The sequence below is a fragment of the Mastigoproctus giganteus genome, chromosome 7 (genome assembly GCF_048544385.1).
Source record: "Mastigoproctus giganteus isolate SK-2022 chromosome 7, ASM4854438v1, whole genome shotgun sequence".
Taxonomy (NCBI): domain Eukaryota; kingdom Metazoa; phylum Arthropoda; class Arachnida; order Uropygi; family Thelyphonidae; genus Mastigoproctus; species Mastigoproctus giganteus.
In genome coordinates, this window is record NC_143581.1 from 10,080,978 (window position 1) to 10,099,488 (window position 18,511).

At 34.9% G+C, this 18,511-nt stretch overlaps 1 protein-coding gene across 1 annotated transcript in view; it reads right to left on the minus strand.

The window, feature by feature from the left end:
- LOC150082492 (uncharacterized) overlaps window positions 1-18,511 on the minus strand; it is a 75,753-nt gene that overhangs the window by 35,162 nt on the left and 22,080 nt on the right. The window contains exons 2-3 of the mRNA XM_090377529.1: window positions 10,561-10,637; window positions 3,291-3,360 (exon numbers count right to left, since the gene is read on the minus strand). Of these exons, the coding sequence (XP_090233655.1) occupies window positions 3,291-3,360; window positions 10,561-10,637 (147 nt within the window). The remainder of the gene's footprint in view (window positions 1-3,290; window positions 3,361-10,560; window positions 10,638-18,511) is intronic.

The following is an 18,511-nucleotide window of genomic DNA, read 5'->3' on the forward strand; positions in this document are numbered from 1 at the left end:
TGATAAAAACAGTTAATAAAATACCGTAACAACTGTAGCTTTCGGAGATAGCGATCTCCTTTCTCAACAGCATATTTCTGCTGTGCGGCACATCCTTAAATAGCAGATCCACGGCACTCGTCACATGGTTCCTCGGGAGTAAGGCTGGAATTTCCCATTTATGCACCGGAACCGGTGCATAAATGGGAAATTCCGAAAGCTACAGTTGTTACGGTATTTTATTAACTGTTTTTATCATCATATTTTATATATTTTATATTTTTTGTATTTTATTGTAAATTAAATCACATCAGTTTTAGACTACAATATATTTTATTTTATTTTATTGTAAATAAAGTGTTTTAGTTACAGGATTGGAATTTGTTTATTTGAATACCGGCTGGTGTAAAGTTTAATTGTTCAATATGAATTGTCCCAGTCTTGTAGGCCTATTTAGAGAAATTATACAACTGATTGAAAGATCATAAATTAAGCTAAATACAATATATAGTTACATTCCACTTTTATTGTTAAAAATTATGACCACGTTCCAACATGACAGGAACCTAGACTTCATATTCACTGTCTTTTAGCATTAATTTAGCACAGTAAGTAGGGTGTAGATGACTTTCATTAACCGGTGAAATACCACCACTTTGCTTATTGGCTTGAAGTGGTGAAACCCATGTTTAGTCTCTAGAGCAAAGTTTTCCGGCATTCCCCTTCCCCCATACTTCTCCTTCAACCCATGCACGGTACTAAGTACTATAGGTTTTGATACCTTTCGTGTTTGGGGTTTTCATAAAAAAAAAAAAAGTAAGTAGGGGCATTAGTGAACTCTTCATGATTTTGATTCTGTAAGGATGAACATATATATTTTTTTTTTATTAGTAAATTAATAAGAGGAGTTTACCTCAATATAGTACATGGAACACTTCCGTATGATACCCTCCAGAAATTAAAACGGAAAAAACGAAAAAATCGACAACTTACCGGTACATTAAAGTAAAATATAAATAATTAAAGTAAAATATAAATAATTAAATAATCAATTTAACATAATTCAAAATCAATTCAAAACAATTAAAATTCAAATTAACGCAATTAAAAGAATCTAACGAAAATATTCAAAACGATTTTCCTTCCTGAAGCTGACAATGCTTTTCGACCGACTGTCGTGATCACAGGAATGAAAATAGTCAATTTTCATTCCTGTGATCACGACAGTCGGTCGAAAAGCATTGTCAGCTTCAGGAAGGAAAATCGTTTTGAATATTTTCGTTAGATTCTTTTAATTGCGTTAATTTGAATTTTAATTGTTTTGAATTGATTTTGAATTATGTTAAATTGATTATTTAATTATTTATATTTTACTTTAATTATTTATATTTTACTTTAATGTACCGGTAAGTTGTCGATTTTTTCGTTTTTTCCGTTTTAATTTCTGGAGGGTATCATACGGAAGTGTTCCACGTACTATATTGAGGTAAACTCCTCTTATTAATTTACTAATATTATTATCAACGTAGAACATATTGAGTATTTCAGCTCTGATTCATACTATCTAATTTTTTTTTTATGTAAACCCGAAACACGAGAGGTATTAGAACCTATAGTACTTAGTACCGTGCTTGGGTTGACTAAGCAATATTAAATTTATTTGATAAACAATTTTTTTATTATTACAGGGACTTGAAATTTTTTTTATGTAGTTAACAAAAGCATCTGGTGGCACCAGGTGATCAAAACATGGTAACTGATTCTGGAAGCTTCTGGATCCATCCCTGGGTGTCACACAATGCAATTCCAATAAATTTGTGTGTACTACAAGAAAAATTATCACCCCTGATGTAAATATCTGTTAGAATTTATGATGAGAAGTGCAGAAAAATAAAAAATATTCATAACATGGTGAGCAATATAACTTTTCCAATAATGTTAAGTTTAATGTCACTTCTGCAAAAACTACCAATTAATTTCTGTTTCTGATTTCAAACACAGAATATACAAGTATACAAATCTCTAAATGCTTGATAATAATGCTTACTTTTCTTTGCTGACATTGTACGTGTATATATATATATATTTTATTATAGCCTTAGTAAAATAGGTACATGCTATTTAATCGGATATTAAGTAAGTTATGTTGGTAGAGGCTGAAAATATAAAACCTAATCTATATAAATATACGAACATATGTAATTTAACATGCTGACCAAATTATACCTGTAGATCAAATCACCCAAGTAACTCTATAATAGCCAATACCGGCCTCCGTGGCCAAATATATATAATTGTAACTTTTCATATTAAATAAACTGTTATAAGCTAGGCCTACCCTCTTTTCACAACCACTCAAAGTACTCCTAAAGAGCCATTAATTTATTAAAGACAGCGAATGAATGATATGACATTACGTGGCAAAGAACACCTTAAATGAAACATAAATAACTTCATCCAAACATTAAAATGGTGAATTTTTATTCTATGGTAAATAACTGAAAAATGATGCAAAATTAAACAGAACATGCAGAACTACCTAAACTAGCTTTTAAGCACATATAATTAAATTCAGTATGTAACTGAAAAAATATATCTCTGTAATGGACTCTGTGGAGGAAGGTTTCTTTTTTTTTTTTTTTTGGAGAATTTAAGTTTTGCAATAATTAGAATTCTTTATATAAATTATTTTAAATATTAATATGCTCTTATTAACAATATTAAAGTGAAATTGCCAAAAATCAAATCAGAATTTAAAAAAAAAAAATTATAAAAACTTTTCTTGGATTTGATAATATCCTCAGCATCTATTTATTTATACTTGTTTCAATTTTATCAATTTCTAGATATGAATCACTGAAAATTCCTTTAATTTTGGCTTTTGCAAGCCCAAATCTGAAAACAGGGTAACAGGTGTAATCTCTTCCTTGAATGTTCAAATAGTATGTTTCCAACTAATTGTAGACATTTGTCTTCAATTAGAAAGAAACACAGATAAGGGATCAGCACATACAAAAAATTTCAAGACAATCTGCACATTAACAGGTACATTGTTTGAAACGACCTTTGAAAAATAGCTCTACATATTCCCACACACTCATATGGGAAAAATGTTGATCTATACATACATAAGATGGCTTAATAACAAATACAAAATTTTAGCAAAATCCATTTTTCCAGAAGAGCACTGTTGTATGCAAACAGATAGACAATGTTGCTAATCAGTATTTCCATATTTTTGCAAAACTAAAAGAAACTTGCATTCAAAATTGAGATAAGTAAAAACTGTAGGCAAGTAATTACACACTTACAGGTAAAATGCTGGGAGCATCTGCCATTGATGCTAAATACACTAAATTCCTGTGAAGAATCTGCTGATACCTGAAATTAAAAAAGGCTGCTATTAATGAATAAATAAAAATTAAAGTTTAAAATTAATATTTCTTTCACGTGGTAGCCATTATTTTAAAAGGCAACTGCTATTTCTTTTAACATTCTATCCCTGAAACAAATCTGCAATGTTTTCTGTGGAGGTGACTGATCTCAATCAATACTGCTGCTGCCATTGAACAAGTCAACTGATGAACTTATATGTTAAAAATTTCCAAAACCTGCTAAAACCTGGTTCATGACATTTCCTCTAGTTTTCATTACAAAATCTTATTCAATACAAAAAGAAAAGTTCCATCCCATTTCTTACAAATTCAAATATCCTAATCAACAGAAACATAATACATCTACAAAAAGACATACTCAAAGGCCAGAAAATGATAACCAACCTATGAGAGACCACAAAAGGAAAATTTAAGAGATAATCACTGATGAAAATTAAAAGTTCCAAAGAGGAGTATAACAATTACATTTTTCTCCAAATCCCTCAGAGGGGGAACTGTATTAATTTGTATTAATGTGCACATCAGAATTTCCTCAGAAAATTCTTATGTGCTACATTAAAATTAAAAACCACCACAGTATCTGAAAATTGACAAAAGATAGCAGGCCAAATTTATCAGTGATCAATTCCAAATCATAAACTGCTTCAATGGCTGTATTCCATACATTTATATCAAAACTCATCATCCATTACTATTAAAAGACAAAGAATTTGCCAAACTGCTCCAAAAAATAAATTAATTACTGCACTGAATCTGTTGATCCTAATGCTCTCCACATATATTATGCAAACATATTACTACTAGGGCTTGCAAACCGGTTAAACCCGATTTTCATATTGAGTTGTTAAAACCGAAACCGAGCTTCTAAAACCGGATTCGAATATTTTTTTAGTTAGCCCTCGAATATAGTTTTTTGTTACGCACATTTTCTTTTGTTTGTTCGTTTGTCTGGATCGTTCAACTGCTTTATGTTTTAAACATGTTTTTTATTTTATTTTATGTTTAGGTACGAATCTCATGGGCAAGTGGCCCAAATCTAGGAGCAGTACCTTTTATCTTCTCACCAGTATCATTGCACGATGCAGGTGTACTCATTTACGACTGAGTGAGTTGGAGCGATAGCGTAAAAGAAAATGCTCAACATTTCTCCGTTCCATCTATCTTGTTCGCCAGGCAAGTTATGGAACGCACCTTATTGATGGTTACACACTAGAAACAGATTCGCTGAATATTGCATCAAATTTCAATCGTAGAAAGTTTTTTTCTTCTTTATTCCTATTAAATTTGCGATCAAATGTTCTCCAAAAAGCAGCTTCACCAAATTTAGCTTTTATGTAATTTTGAAAATACAATAGATTTAATTGGGGAAAAAAAAAAATTGCAAGTAAATAAATAAAAAATTTCTTTCGTGAAAATTTTGAAACTTGCCTCGTTTAGACTCTTCATTCAGTGCTTGTGGGACTGACTCATAGCATTGTGCCTGTGTTATCTTCAATGTTTTTATTTAAAATTGTCGGTGATATAAATTCCTGCTAATTAATATTTATTACTCTTAATATGTCTAAGATGAAATCAAATGTATGGAATTATTTTGCTCGAAAAAGCAAAGATGAAGCATAATGTTTGAAATGTTAGAAGATAATGAAGTTGTCTGGAGGATTTACATCATCTTTGATGTTGCATTTAAAGAAAATGCATCAGATTGACAGTGAACCGTGAACCTCCCGCAAAAACTTTATCGTTAAAAAATCTATGGAAGAAGAGATTTCAAAATTAGCTGCTTTAGATGGATTTTCTTTTAATTCAATTGCCAAGAGTGAGTTTATACAATCAAGCCTTCACCTTCAGAGAAATAAATATGATAAATTACCACCAGTCTCAGTGAATGGAATTAAAAATATGGTTCTGAATTATTATAAAACTAAGAAAGAAGAACTCATTCAGCATTTCAAAAATTCATCGGTTTTGGGTGCACGGTATTCATTGACTCTAGACGAATATACGTCTATACAAAATAAAAGGTATGTGAATATAAATGTGCATTCAAAAGACAATCATTGGTCGTTAGGTCTTATTGAGATTAATGGTTCACTTGATAGCAGAAGAACTGAGCAAATTGTGAATGGACACTTGAAGGAATTTGGTTTGAACTTGGATGAGGATATTGTTGCCTGCACCACTGATGGAGCAGCAATGATGATTAAGTTTGGCAAGTAAATTAAGCCTAATCATCAACAATGTATAGCCCATTGTATACATCTGTCAGTTATAGATGTACTTTATGAAAAAGCAATCAATTATGGTGCCACAGTCTCTGAGTCTCCCAAAGACAATGAAGAAAATGAAAATAATGAAAAAAGTAGTGATGTGTTGAAGAAAGACAGCAAGGCATGCTTTATCAAACCGACTTTACCGATGAGCTCATTTATTTCTTCAATCCAATGGCCAATATTGCACAAACTATTAACAAAGTCAGAAAAATTTGCAAACTTTTTCGAAAATCGCCTACCAAAAATGACATATTACAAAATTTTGTTAAAGCAAAATTTAATAGGAAAGAATATAAACTTATATTAGATTGCAAGACTGGATGGGATAGCACCTTCTATATGATTGAGAGATTTTTGAAATTGAAAAATTGCATTCCAAATGCTCTATGTGCAGTACTGTCAACTGAAGCTGTGTCTGACGATGACTGGAAAACACTTGAATTGCTATGTGAAACTTTGCGACCAGTTGAAATGATTCTGAAGGCTATAACCTCAGAAGATACAGACTTACTTAAAGCAGAGTCTTCAATAGAATTTCTGCTTGCTAAGCTTGATACAGCAGAAAACCCATTTGCTTTAAAGTTTCACCAAAGCCTTTTGCAGCATTACAATGCAAGACGAAATTGCCCAACTGTGGCTTTGCTGAGCTATCTACACAACCCCAAAAAGTTTAGGAAAGAAGATTCAGGTTCAAGAACTTTTAATTTTCCAAGTAAGCAAGTTTTGAAAAAGCATGCTGAAGAGATTTATCAGAGATTATTTGTAAAACATTCCGAAGGAGTCTTAGCGTTGAATGAAGAAACTGAAAATAAACGAACTGTTCTTTTAGAAGAAAACAAAGACTCGTCTAGTTCCGATGTTGGAGATACACTCATGCGAGAGTATGATAATGTAATAAAGAGATTAACTGAAGACCCTTCAAAATATCTGAGTGAATTGGAAATCAGCAAAGAATTTAAAATTTTGGAGGCAACTAGCAGTAGAAGTGAAAAGCTGGAGAAAGTTTATAGAGCACTGCTGACCATTAAACCAACAAGTGTCCAATCTGAGAGAGTGTTTTCGATCACTGGTCTCTTTAACACAAAAATAAGGTCAAGTCTATCAGGAAAAATGCTTAATATACTGTTTTTTTTTAAGGATCATTTTCAGAAAAAAACTGAGCAATAAATAGTAAAGTATTTATTTTTAAATACTTTACTATTTGTAAAGTACTTTACAAATACTTTAAGCTGTTTTTTTTCACATTATTTTTATTTATTGATTTATTATTATTATTATTATTATTATTATAGGGCTTATTATTTTTTTGTTTACTATACGAGAAAATAGTTTCTATTCAAAGGATTTGAATACAATTTGTAATTTTGTATAATCTCAAGCTGGTTACTTTTTTGGAGCATTTTAATTTTTTTATTTTTTTTTACTACTATAAGAGGTGATAGATTTTGTTTAAAAGATTTGATTACGATTTGTACAATCTACCCAAGATAAAATAAATCTTGGGTAGATTGTACAAATTAATGACACCTGTGTTATAAGCTTTTAATTATTTTCCCTAAGTCTGAGAAAATCAGTTTTAAAACCAGTTTTATGAGTAAACTTCGGTTAAACTCGGTTTTATGCAAGCCCTAATTACTACCTATCTGAAATCATCTTTCACAAATCTTTAGAGATAGCTGAACTGCAATTATCTCAGAAAGATCAATGAATGCAATTGTATGGATTTCTGGGACATTAAGGTGGCACCAACAGCTTCTGGGGTTAAGTCTACTGCCAGTGAAATGGAGAAATTCCAAAGAATGGGTGGGGGCAAGAAATGGTTTCTTAGCTCACTGCTTTTCCTTGTTGATAAGTGTTAGCAAGGTTGGGATAAAGCTCATAGACTATCTGCATGTGACTTATACAGCTCTGACCACTTACTGGAGACCCTAAACACCAACCGTTTTCAGTAAAGTATTGGTTGAGAAGCTTAAAGATACTTATTAATTAGCAGTGGGCATGAATTTTTGTAGGTTATAATTTTCAGGAAATCTACTGAGCTCATATATGTAAATTTTTTAAGGATGGTACTCAGCAATGCATGGTGCATCACACACCACTTGTTTATTTCATGAGCCAGTGCACTGTCTTCTTTTAACTGCAAATTAAAAATGATTTCAACTTATTCCCATGTCTTCTCTAGATAACAATGTAACGGTTTCATCAAGATGAGTTAGAGAAAGTAAGAAATGGGGCAAGGATATATTGAAAGGAAACCCTTTTACTGCTAAGGAAAACCATGTGGAACTGCTACGTTAGGTTTTGTTGGCTTTCACTAATTACAAACAACAGCTGTACATCGCCTGTCCCAGACTCATGACAAGAATACTGAAATCAGTGTTTTTACCAATATAGAAAACTCTTCTGTCAATCTCTTGCAACTGTGTGACACAGCTGATGTTAGTTGTCACTGGCCTTTACTAATCAATACCTACAGCTGAACATCTCCTGTTTAAGATAAAGTGAAATCAATACTCTTTTCTTTCTGAGAACTGTTAAAAAAAAAAAAGACATTGAATTAGTGGCATTTATACATCTACAAATAATTGATCCTCCCGCTTAGAAATAATTCTAAGCGGTAGGATCACTGAGTAGATTTAAAACATTTTATAAACTCCTGCAAAAATGAATAACTAATGTGGTTAAAAAGAAGTTGAACTCTACATAAAAATAAAGGTACCAAATTTATCAATAGCAATAATAACAGCCAAACAAACTCACTCTTGGTTTGGTTTGATTCAAAGGTTGATAGCTAGAATGGGAGCAATATGATACACTTTGCCAAGAATCAAGACATTTTTGATATCAAACAAAAATAAATGTAAAAAAGCAAAACTATATCAAAAGGTCTGGAATCCTGAATTTAGCAAAGGAGTGGCTGTTAACATGTTCTATGTACTGTCACTACTAATGATATCAATGAGTTTCCCATTTTCCCTAATGTCTTACTTTCCTTTCTCCAGCTTAACTCAACTCATCTTATCTTAATGAAATTATTGCATCTCGTTAGTTTAGGAAACTGGGGATAAGTTAATAAAATTTTTATTTCTAATTTGTAATTAAATAAAGACAATGCACTCACCATGCAGCATAATGTTTCACAAAATTATCAAATATATGCTGATCACATTTTGCTGCATCTGACCACACTAAAATGATAGCAAGCCACATGCCATGTGTTCATGCACTGATTTACCAGACATTTAGGCAAAGTATGATCAGCCCTTAAAGCCTTCCCCAAGATATGAATTAATACATTATGTGCATAACATACAGTAACGAACAACTAGAATAAAACTATTGGATTCACAATGAACAAGTCCATTCAGAGCCCTGGCCACTTATATCTATTGTCTTCTACCAGTTAACAATCTCCTTATTCATTGCAGTGCCTTGCTCCAATGCCACATTTTTCCTAACTTAGGTACCAAATGTTCATGTGAAACTGTGTCAAAAGTCTTTCTAAAATCTCTATAAATTATATCAGTTGTTTCTTGAGTCCTCTGTGAGTACCTCAAGGTACCTTATGAGACTGGGGTCAGACAAGATTCTTCCCTTAACTTTTGTTATGACTTATCTTATAATATGGCTACTATCAACATGACATAGTAATGAATCCTTAATCATAGAATTCATGATTTCTGACATCATAGAAGGAAGACTTATTATGCCTACAATTACCTCTATTATTCTCAGAACTTCTTGTGTGTGTGTATGTAAGGGGCTTGCATATTCCCAACCTTTTGGAACTGCACCCAAGTCTAAGGATGCTTCCACTGTTATATATAATGACCTATTGAGGAACTTCATATTCAGCATAACCAGACAGGTATCATTAGCTTCTTCTTGTGCATTCTGATTCCGAGCTTTATAACTAGTCCATTGATAATTAAATTCTATAAAAATTAAATTTCTTTCTTAAATATTTATCTATAATTAGTATTGAATTAATTATAAATGATTAATTATTAACACATTGAAACAAAACATCTCGTAAAACTGCAAGAGATAAATTAACAGGTCGTTTCCATTGTTAAGAACATTATTACAACCACCGTGCATTTTCTCGAGAATGAATGATCTTCAAATATTTATTTTTCCTGATAAAATATAAATAAGTCAACGATGTTGAAAGTTTAAGAAGTAAGGCCGCCTTGCTGTAACTTTGCAGAAAGTTGTGCCAATTCTTGGAAAGGTTTAATTTGAATTTGAATTAAACAATGAAATCAAAGTTCAATAATTTTACAGCAGCTAGATCTGTAAATTATTAATTGCCAATGGCAGTTAAATTTGTTGAGTCCTACTTATGACACCGATATAAATCAGATCTGGCCTGTGACTGTCCAAATGGCACCTCCGTAGCCAAGTGGGCAGGAGCAGCAGTGCATAGCACACGCTTCTTGATTAGACCGGGGTTTGAGCCCGTGACCACCAAATACGAAGGATGTGGAAAGGTCAGGGAATGACCACTGCTTATCCCCGGAGCAATATGGCCTTAGTTGCTAATGCTCCTAAAAATCAAATAACAAACAAACTGTCCAATGCTTGTTTTTTTTCTGTGCTCAAACTCTTAGTCTTCCTTGTCATCTGTTTTGGAATCTTTCATTTATGAAAAACTTCTCCACTGGAACAAATGCATTTGTGACTTCCACAATAAACTGCTTAAATACTTGGCATAATAAACTCATATCCAGGAGCACACAGTCATCTGTCACTTGAACAAAGCCCACTACAGTATCCTCCCTTGATACTGAAGCCTTCACTTTTTCCACTTTCAATTGTGTTCATATTTGGACACAATTATGCTGCATTATGTATTAGTAATTATAAAGTAAAGTAAGGTTAAGGATGATAATAATAATGTAGAATATACTTACTGAAGACATTCTGAAGATTTTCCCTTGTTCTGGTAATCAACAATTGCTTGAATTAGTTGGCTGTTTTCATCAAGCATCTGCACAGAGCAAAATACAAAGTGAATAAAATAATAATGCAATTGATTGAGGGGGATGGAATGTATTCAGGATTAATTGCAATAAGGTTTGAAACACTCAGAACAGTAGAAAATTGAGGAACATTAGAGCTTAACAGTAATTGAAATGTGCAAACATCTAGTTAGCCCATTAGGAAACTCTGCTCATTTTTATTATCCAGAAGCATGATCTGAGACTCTTAATTCCTAACAGTACACATAAATTAACAGTACACTATCATTCACTGGTTCAAACTTTCCTGGAATTTTATCAAACTACTAGTAATGACCCAAATTTTTGTATAAAAAATATTTAAATTTTATTATAAACTGTCTACAATTTTTTTTTGCCCTGCAAAGAATTTTGACATTTCAAACACAAGCAGAAAGGAACCCAATCATAATGGTAGTTTAGATTTCACAATAAAATAATAGTAGTTCCTAATTTAGAATATGTAACCACTGCTTGTTTCTTCAGAAAGGTTTGGTTTGGAGATTATTGGTGCCTCAGCAACATGGGCTGTAATGCACCACCTACAGAAAGGTTAACTCCCATAAAGAGTATTGAAGAAGCTCAAAAAGAGCGTGATGAAATTTAGATGTCATAATCATTGGAGAAAATGTAGTTTAAATGAAAACTCTTGGACTTAAATTATGCATTTTAAATTAATGAAAAACCATTATATAAGTCCCTCAAAATTAACAGCAATGTTATCAACATAGCAGTCTGAGAATTAATCTACTGTAATCCGATTTTCAGAAAAGTTAATTTCTGCAATGGTACTACAAACTGCTTTAATTTTAATTATGTAGTATTAGTAGTGGCAAATGATGCAAGAAAGAAAACTCTTATGGCATCAGGCAAAAAAAAAAAAAAAAAACCCCTTCCCATCATTAGTCCATCCAATACAATAGTCTGTATAGTACTTCCTCGAATTTATGTAAATTACCCACTTCCACAAAACAGATGGATTTTGTTTCAACAATCAACTACCTGCAGGCTGGAAGCAAACTTCCACACATCAATCCAGCAAATATCCTTCCTCAGTTTGAATCTATGCCCCCCCTCAAGTGTGTAGACTGAGCACGAGGAAGAATGCCATCACAATGAGCCTGCTCAATCCATTTAAAGCTTTAAACATCTCAATCACCAAGAAGGCAAGTAATCTGCATACAATGGTCCTTGAGGTTGTCACAGACATTCTCTCAGATATGCCAGACAAGCTGTACTTGCTACCTGGGAGTCTAAAACGCTGATGGAACTGATATTCGGGTGACACTCGAGTCAAGTGGACCCAATTTCGGCGAAGTCCGGACGGTCTGTGACAGCCAAATCCTCTGCTTGCACCTTCACGATGGTGGGACTGTTAGTAATCCTGGGTATAACTTCGATGCACAAGTACATGGTGGGTGACCACCCAGGTGTGAACCAACGTAAGCAGGGGTCGAGGTGTGGCGCCCACACCACATGGAGGAACGCCGCCCCTCTATGTTACCAGGCAGTACTAGTTGGTAGATGACTCATCTACCGGTGAAATACCACCACTTTGCTTATTGGAGGCTTGAAGTGGTGGAACCCATGTTTAGTCTCTAGAGCTAAGTTCCGGTCAACCCTTCCCTATCTCTTCCATCATGTAGTATGATTGATGACTTTTGAGGTTATGATGAACGTCGTGGTGAGATCCAATATTCCTTACATTTCGAGGGTACAGCTCTAAAACGGTGTTCGCAGGCCGGCTGCTAGTTAGTACACCGGACCGAACCTATTGGTAACTCTCTAGGAGGTCTCCGGATCAGCTAGTGTATAATCTTGCTACCTCTACTCTGCCAGATAGTGACTGGAGGGAGTCTGAGTAGTGTGTATGCGGGGAGCATTGTCAAGGCCACGTTATGTCAAGGATCTGGGTATATTCTTACCACGTGTGTGCCATATCCAAAAATTTCATTACTTCATACAGCATGTCCCACCCACTTTTTCTTACTATTGAATACACCATGAAATGTCAAAATAATAGAGCAATCTTATCTACGAAAAGATCTAAACCTCCCAAGGACTTCCTAATTCATTTCACAAATATACGTGGTCTCAATTCTAATCTTAACGATGTCCATTTCCACTTGCAGTCTTCCAAACCCCATGTACTTTTTCTGACTGAATCTCAGTTATCGGTTGATTCATCTACTGCTCATCTCAGATGCCCAAATTATTTGCTGTATGATTTCTTTCGCCTCAAAGGTGGTACTTGTGTATATGTCCGTTCTGATATTTCCTGTCGGAGACTTGGCAATTTGGAATCTCCTCTCTTTGATCTTCTCTGGCTTAAAATCTCTCTACCTCATTGTGTCAAATTCATCTGTTGTCTATACCGTTCTCCCAACTCCACTAATCACTTGGAGCTCTTTGACTTCCTCCCTTTGAAACTTGACTTTCTCCAGTCCAACTTTCCTAACAGTGAGGTAATTTTCCTTGGTGATTTTAAATGTTCACAATTCCAGCTGGCCTCCATTTTCTAGTCACACCGACCCAGCTGGTCGAGATGCTGAGGCTTTTGCAAGTACTAATGACCTTGCACAGATTGTTCATTTACCTACAAGAATACCAGACAATCCTAATCATACAGCCAACACGCTTGATCTTTTTCTCACAAACAACCCTTCTAAGTACACGGTCGAAGTGAGAGGTCCTTTAGGCACTTCAGATCACAACTTGGTGATTGTCTCTTCTCCAATGGAACCTTTATCTCATGGCTATTCCCAACCTCGTGTTGTTTGGCATTACAAGAATGCAAAATGGGATGACTTGCGAGATTTCTTTTCTTCTTTTCTTTGGTCGGATTACTGTTTCAAAACTTCTGATGTCAACGTTTGCTCATATCATGTCAGTGAAATTATTCTTGCAGGAATGGAATCCTTTATCCCACACTCCACTTTAAAATCTCGTCCTTTATCTAAACCTTGGTTTTCCAATAAATATACTAAGGCTGTTCAAGAGAAGAATATTGTAATTGGCTTGTTTCTAATTCTTCAGTTTCATTTTCTGCCTACACCAAAGCTCGCAACAATTGTAAAGCAGTTATTAATCAGTCCAAACTAGAGTTTGAACAGGCTAAGAATAGAAGACTTGCTTCTTGCCCTAATGCTAGCCAAGCATTCTGTTCGTTTGCCAAAGCTATTGGCCGCAACTTTTGCCCATCTCTGCTCCCACCTCTGTCCAAACCAGATGGTTCTGTTGTCACTTCAGCCAAGGATAAAGCTGACCTGCTAGCATCCCATTTTTCTTCCAACTCATGTATTAATGATCTTGGTAAAACACCTCCCACCATTCCCAACACGCTCCATTCAATGCCTCCTGTGGTCTTCCGTCAAAAGGATGTCAGAAGGATTTTGACGAATCTTGATGCTGAGAAAGCTCCAGGTCGCGATGGTATTTCTCCACTTGTTCTCAAAACCTGTGCCCCTGAACTTACTCCTATTCTCTGCCACCTTTTTTTCATTTTCTTATTCCAAAGGTGTTTTTCCTTCTGCTTGGGTGTCTCCGTAGCCAGGCGGGCAGGAGCAGCAGTGCGTAGCACACGCCTCTTGATTAGACCGGGGTTCGAGCCCGTGACCACCAAATATGGAGGTTATGGAAAGGTCAGGGAATGACCACCGCATATCCCCGGAGCAATATGGCCTTAGTTGCTAATGCTCTTAAAAACCAAATAACAAACAAACAAAACAAACCTTCTGCTTGGAAATTTGCTCATATCCAGCCGGTTCCTAAAAAGGGTGACAAATCCCTCCAATCCAATTATCGTCCCATTGCAATTACTTCTATTCTTTCTAAAGTAATGGAGAAATCAATTAACCGCCAACTCTTAAACTACCCAGAAACCTTCCATCTGATCAACGATCGCCAATATGGATTCCGTCAGTGTCGATCCACTGGTGATATTCTGGCTTATGTTACTCATTTATGGACTAATTCAATGGAAAGGTTTGGTGAAACACAAGTATTTGCTCTTGACATCTCAAAGGCTTTCGATCGTGTTTGGCATAAAGGTCTTCTAAACAAGCTTCCATCTTATGGTTTGCCAACTGTTTTTAGTAATTGGTTATCCAGTTTTCTCTCTGATCGCTCACTGAGGGTGATGGTAGATGGCTCTCTGTCTTCTAACTTCTCCACTAATGCCGGTGTCCCCCAAGGTTCAGTTCTTTCCCCCCACTCTTTTCCTCTTGTATATTAATGACCTTCTTCCATTAACTGGAAATCCTATCCACAGTTTTGCCGATGATAGCACATTGCATTCTACTTTCCATTTTGAGAAACCTTGCCCTGCTCAATCAGCTTCAACTTCTCAAAAATCTGCTACCAATTCCTTAAATGCCGATCTTCAGGTAATTTCCCAGTGGGGCAATGGCAACTTGGTTGAGTTCAACCCTTCTAAAACTCAGTCTTGTCTTATATCTCGCAAAAAGGATTCTTCTGCTCCTATGCTTATCTTTAGTGACACTCCGATTTCTAGGCAAAATGATATATCTCTTTTGGGGATTACCCTGACTTATAATTTCTCTTGTCACAAGCACATTACAAATATTGCTTCCTCTGCATCTAAAAAACTTGGTTTTCTCTTTCACTATCGGCATTACTTTTCTTCCAAACAGCTGCTCACTCTGTATAAATCGCAAATCCGCCCTGCCATGGAATATTGTTCCCACATCTGGGGTGGTGCCCCCAAAACCTCTCTCAGGCTTCTTGATTCCATTCAGAAGAGGGCAGTTAGGTTAATTAATGATTCATCTCTAACAGAGTCTCTCCAGTCGCTGTCTCATAGACATACTCTTTCTGCTGCATGCCTCTTCTACAGATACTTCCATGGGCACTCTTCTTCTGAATTGGCTTCTATAATTCCCGCTCTCTCTTTCAAAACAGTCCGAACACATGCCGCCACCAGCCAACATCCATTTACTGTACAACTTCAAACTCACAGAACCAACTTTTCATCTTCCTCGTTTATTCATTCAACTGCCGTTTTCTGGAACAACCTTCCTTCATACGTATTTCCCAAAAATTACGGTCTACAGAAGTTCAAGTTCAGTGTCAACAAATATCTTCTTTAGTCTTCTCAACCTCCAACCGAAGCACAGTACTAAGTACTATAGGTTCCAATAACTCTCGTGTTTGGGGTTTACATAAAAAAAAAAAAAAAAAAGTTATATCATCAAAGTTTCTTGCAACGACCGACTAACTAGTTAAAATAAATTTATTAAAATATAAATGATATATACATAAGATAAAACAGAAATAAAATAAGATAAAAGAGTTAAAATATATATAATAAAAGCGTTAAAATACATAGTAGCTTTCAAAGCAAAGTGCCTTTTCATCAGCTAGTCTGTGAATGGTGTACTTCAGTATATATTGATGGTTACAATAGCACAAGTCAGGTGTCGGTAAGGCAGAATTACGTACACGCGATGATTGCCAGCACTCATCGCACTGCAATACAGTACATTCTATAATAGGGTGTAAGTGCACTCCCCTCGTCTAATTCATAGTACTATTATTGGTGGCTATGTGTAGTGTTTCAAGCCATGAGCACTGGCGGTAATCACGTGAATAGTAGACGATTTCAATATCCCGTTGGGGATCAAGATTGTGCTGCTCAACCCAATAATGTTCAGCGACTGTGGAGAATTCAAAATTAGCGCTTCGCAGAGCCGCTTCATGCACGGAAACCCGATCTTTCAATCTTCTACCAGACTCACTTACACAACACCCCCCCACAATCCGGACATGTAATACGGTATACGGAACCTCTCTGTAAGAAAGGAGGAACAGGTGTTTTCACCTTAGAAATAATAGATTGCAATTTCCTCCCCAGGAGAGCATGAGGTGGCTCTGCGAACCGCTAATTTTAAACGCTTTGCAGTCGCTGAACATTATTGGGTTGAGCCGCACAATCTTGATCCCCAACGGGATATTGAAATCGTCAACTATTCATGTGATTACTGCCAGCGCTCATGGCTTGAAGCACTACACATAGCCACCAATAATAGTACTATGAATCAGACAAGGGGAGTGCACTTACACCCTATTATAGAATGTACTGTATTGCAGTGCGATGAGCGCTGGTGATCATCACATGTACGTAATTCTGCTTTACCAACACCAGACTCGTGATACATGATCATGCCCAGCTGATTGTGTTATTGTAACCATCAATATATACTGAAGTACACCATTCACAGACTAGCTGATGAAGAGGCACTTTGCTTCAAAAGCTACTATGTATTTTAACGCTTTTATTATATATATTTTAACTCTTTTATCTTATTGTATTTTAACGCTTTTATCTTATTTTATTTCTGTTTTATCTTATGTATATTTTTATTTTAACCAGTTAGTCGGTCGTCACAAGAAACTTTGATGATATAATGCAACCCGACACACAAGGCCTGTTTTCTAATTACTCAGGTTTCCTTTTATTAGTTAGTTAGTTAGTTGTTTGGTTTTTAGGAGCATTAGCAACTAAGGCCATATTGCTCCAGGATATGCGGTGGTCATTCCCTGACCTTTCCGCATCCTCCGTATTTGGTGGTGACGGGCTCGAACCCCGGTCTGATCAAGAAGCGTGTGCTACGCACTGCTGCTCCTTCCCACCTGGCTACGGAGGCGCCTCCTTTTATTAGAGAGACCAGGTATAAAAATTTTTGTACTAGTTCTATTTGTTGATTTTGGATGTTTATGTCTTCTATGTTTTTTCTGATTTACATTACTTTGGTTTTATTAATATTAATTCCATAATTGTTGTTTGCTTTATCGATGTTTTTAATATTCTTTTAGTTGTTCTTTGGTTTCTGTTAAAATCACAATACCATCTGCATATTTTATGTGGTTTATATTTTTTCCATTTATTATTGTGCCTCTTTTTTCTTCAATTTATTTCATTAGTTCTTCAAGGTAGATATTAAATAGATATGGAGATAAAGGGCATCCCTACATGACTCCTTTCTCTATTTCAAATTTCTCTGTTTTAAGGTTAGTGAATTTTACTATTGCTCTTGTATTTTTGTAGAAATTGTTTACAATCATGATTATTTCATGATCAAGTGGGATTTTTTGTAGTTGCTTCATTAAATTTTCTCTGTTTACAAAGTCAAATGCCTGCTTGAAATCGATGAAGCACAGATAGAGGTTTCTTCTTATTCCAATATTTTTCTGCAATTATGTTTAGTGTGAATATTTGGTCTATTGTTCATCTGTCTTTTTTAAATCCTGCTTGTTCTTCCTCTATTGTTTCTTCATATGTTTTACGTATCCTATATTATAAGATCCTTATAAATATTTTTTATATATGGTTTAAAAGGGTAATGGGTCTATAATTCTGACAATTTTCTTTATATCCTTTTTTGTGTTTAGGTATTATTATTCCACTTTTCCAGTCTTCTGGTATATCACCTGTAAATAAAATTAGATTAAACAATTGTGTAAGGTGTTTTAAATTTGCATCTCCTCCAAATTTCCATAGTTCTGCTTGGATACCATAATTTCCGGGTGCCTTGTCATTCTTCATTTGGCTAATTGCTTTCTGAACTTCTTTTGTTATCGAGGGTGCTTTATCTCTTCTATTATCTAAGGCAAGAGCATTTTTTCCTTCCGCTTTGAATAGGGCTTGGTAATATTCTTTCCATATTTTTAAAATTTATTGCATGTTTCCTGTTTTTATTTTTCATCATCAGTGTTTTCGGGATGTATGTTTTAGAGAGTTCCTTTATAACCCGGTAAGTTGTTTTAGAGTCGTGACGTTTATTTGCCTCTCCACACTGCTTTGCTTTGCCTTCCAACCATTTCCTTTTAGCAGCTTTACATAGGT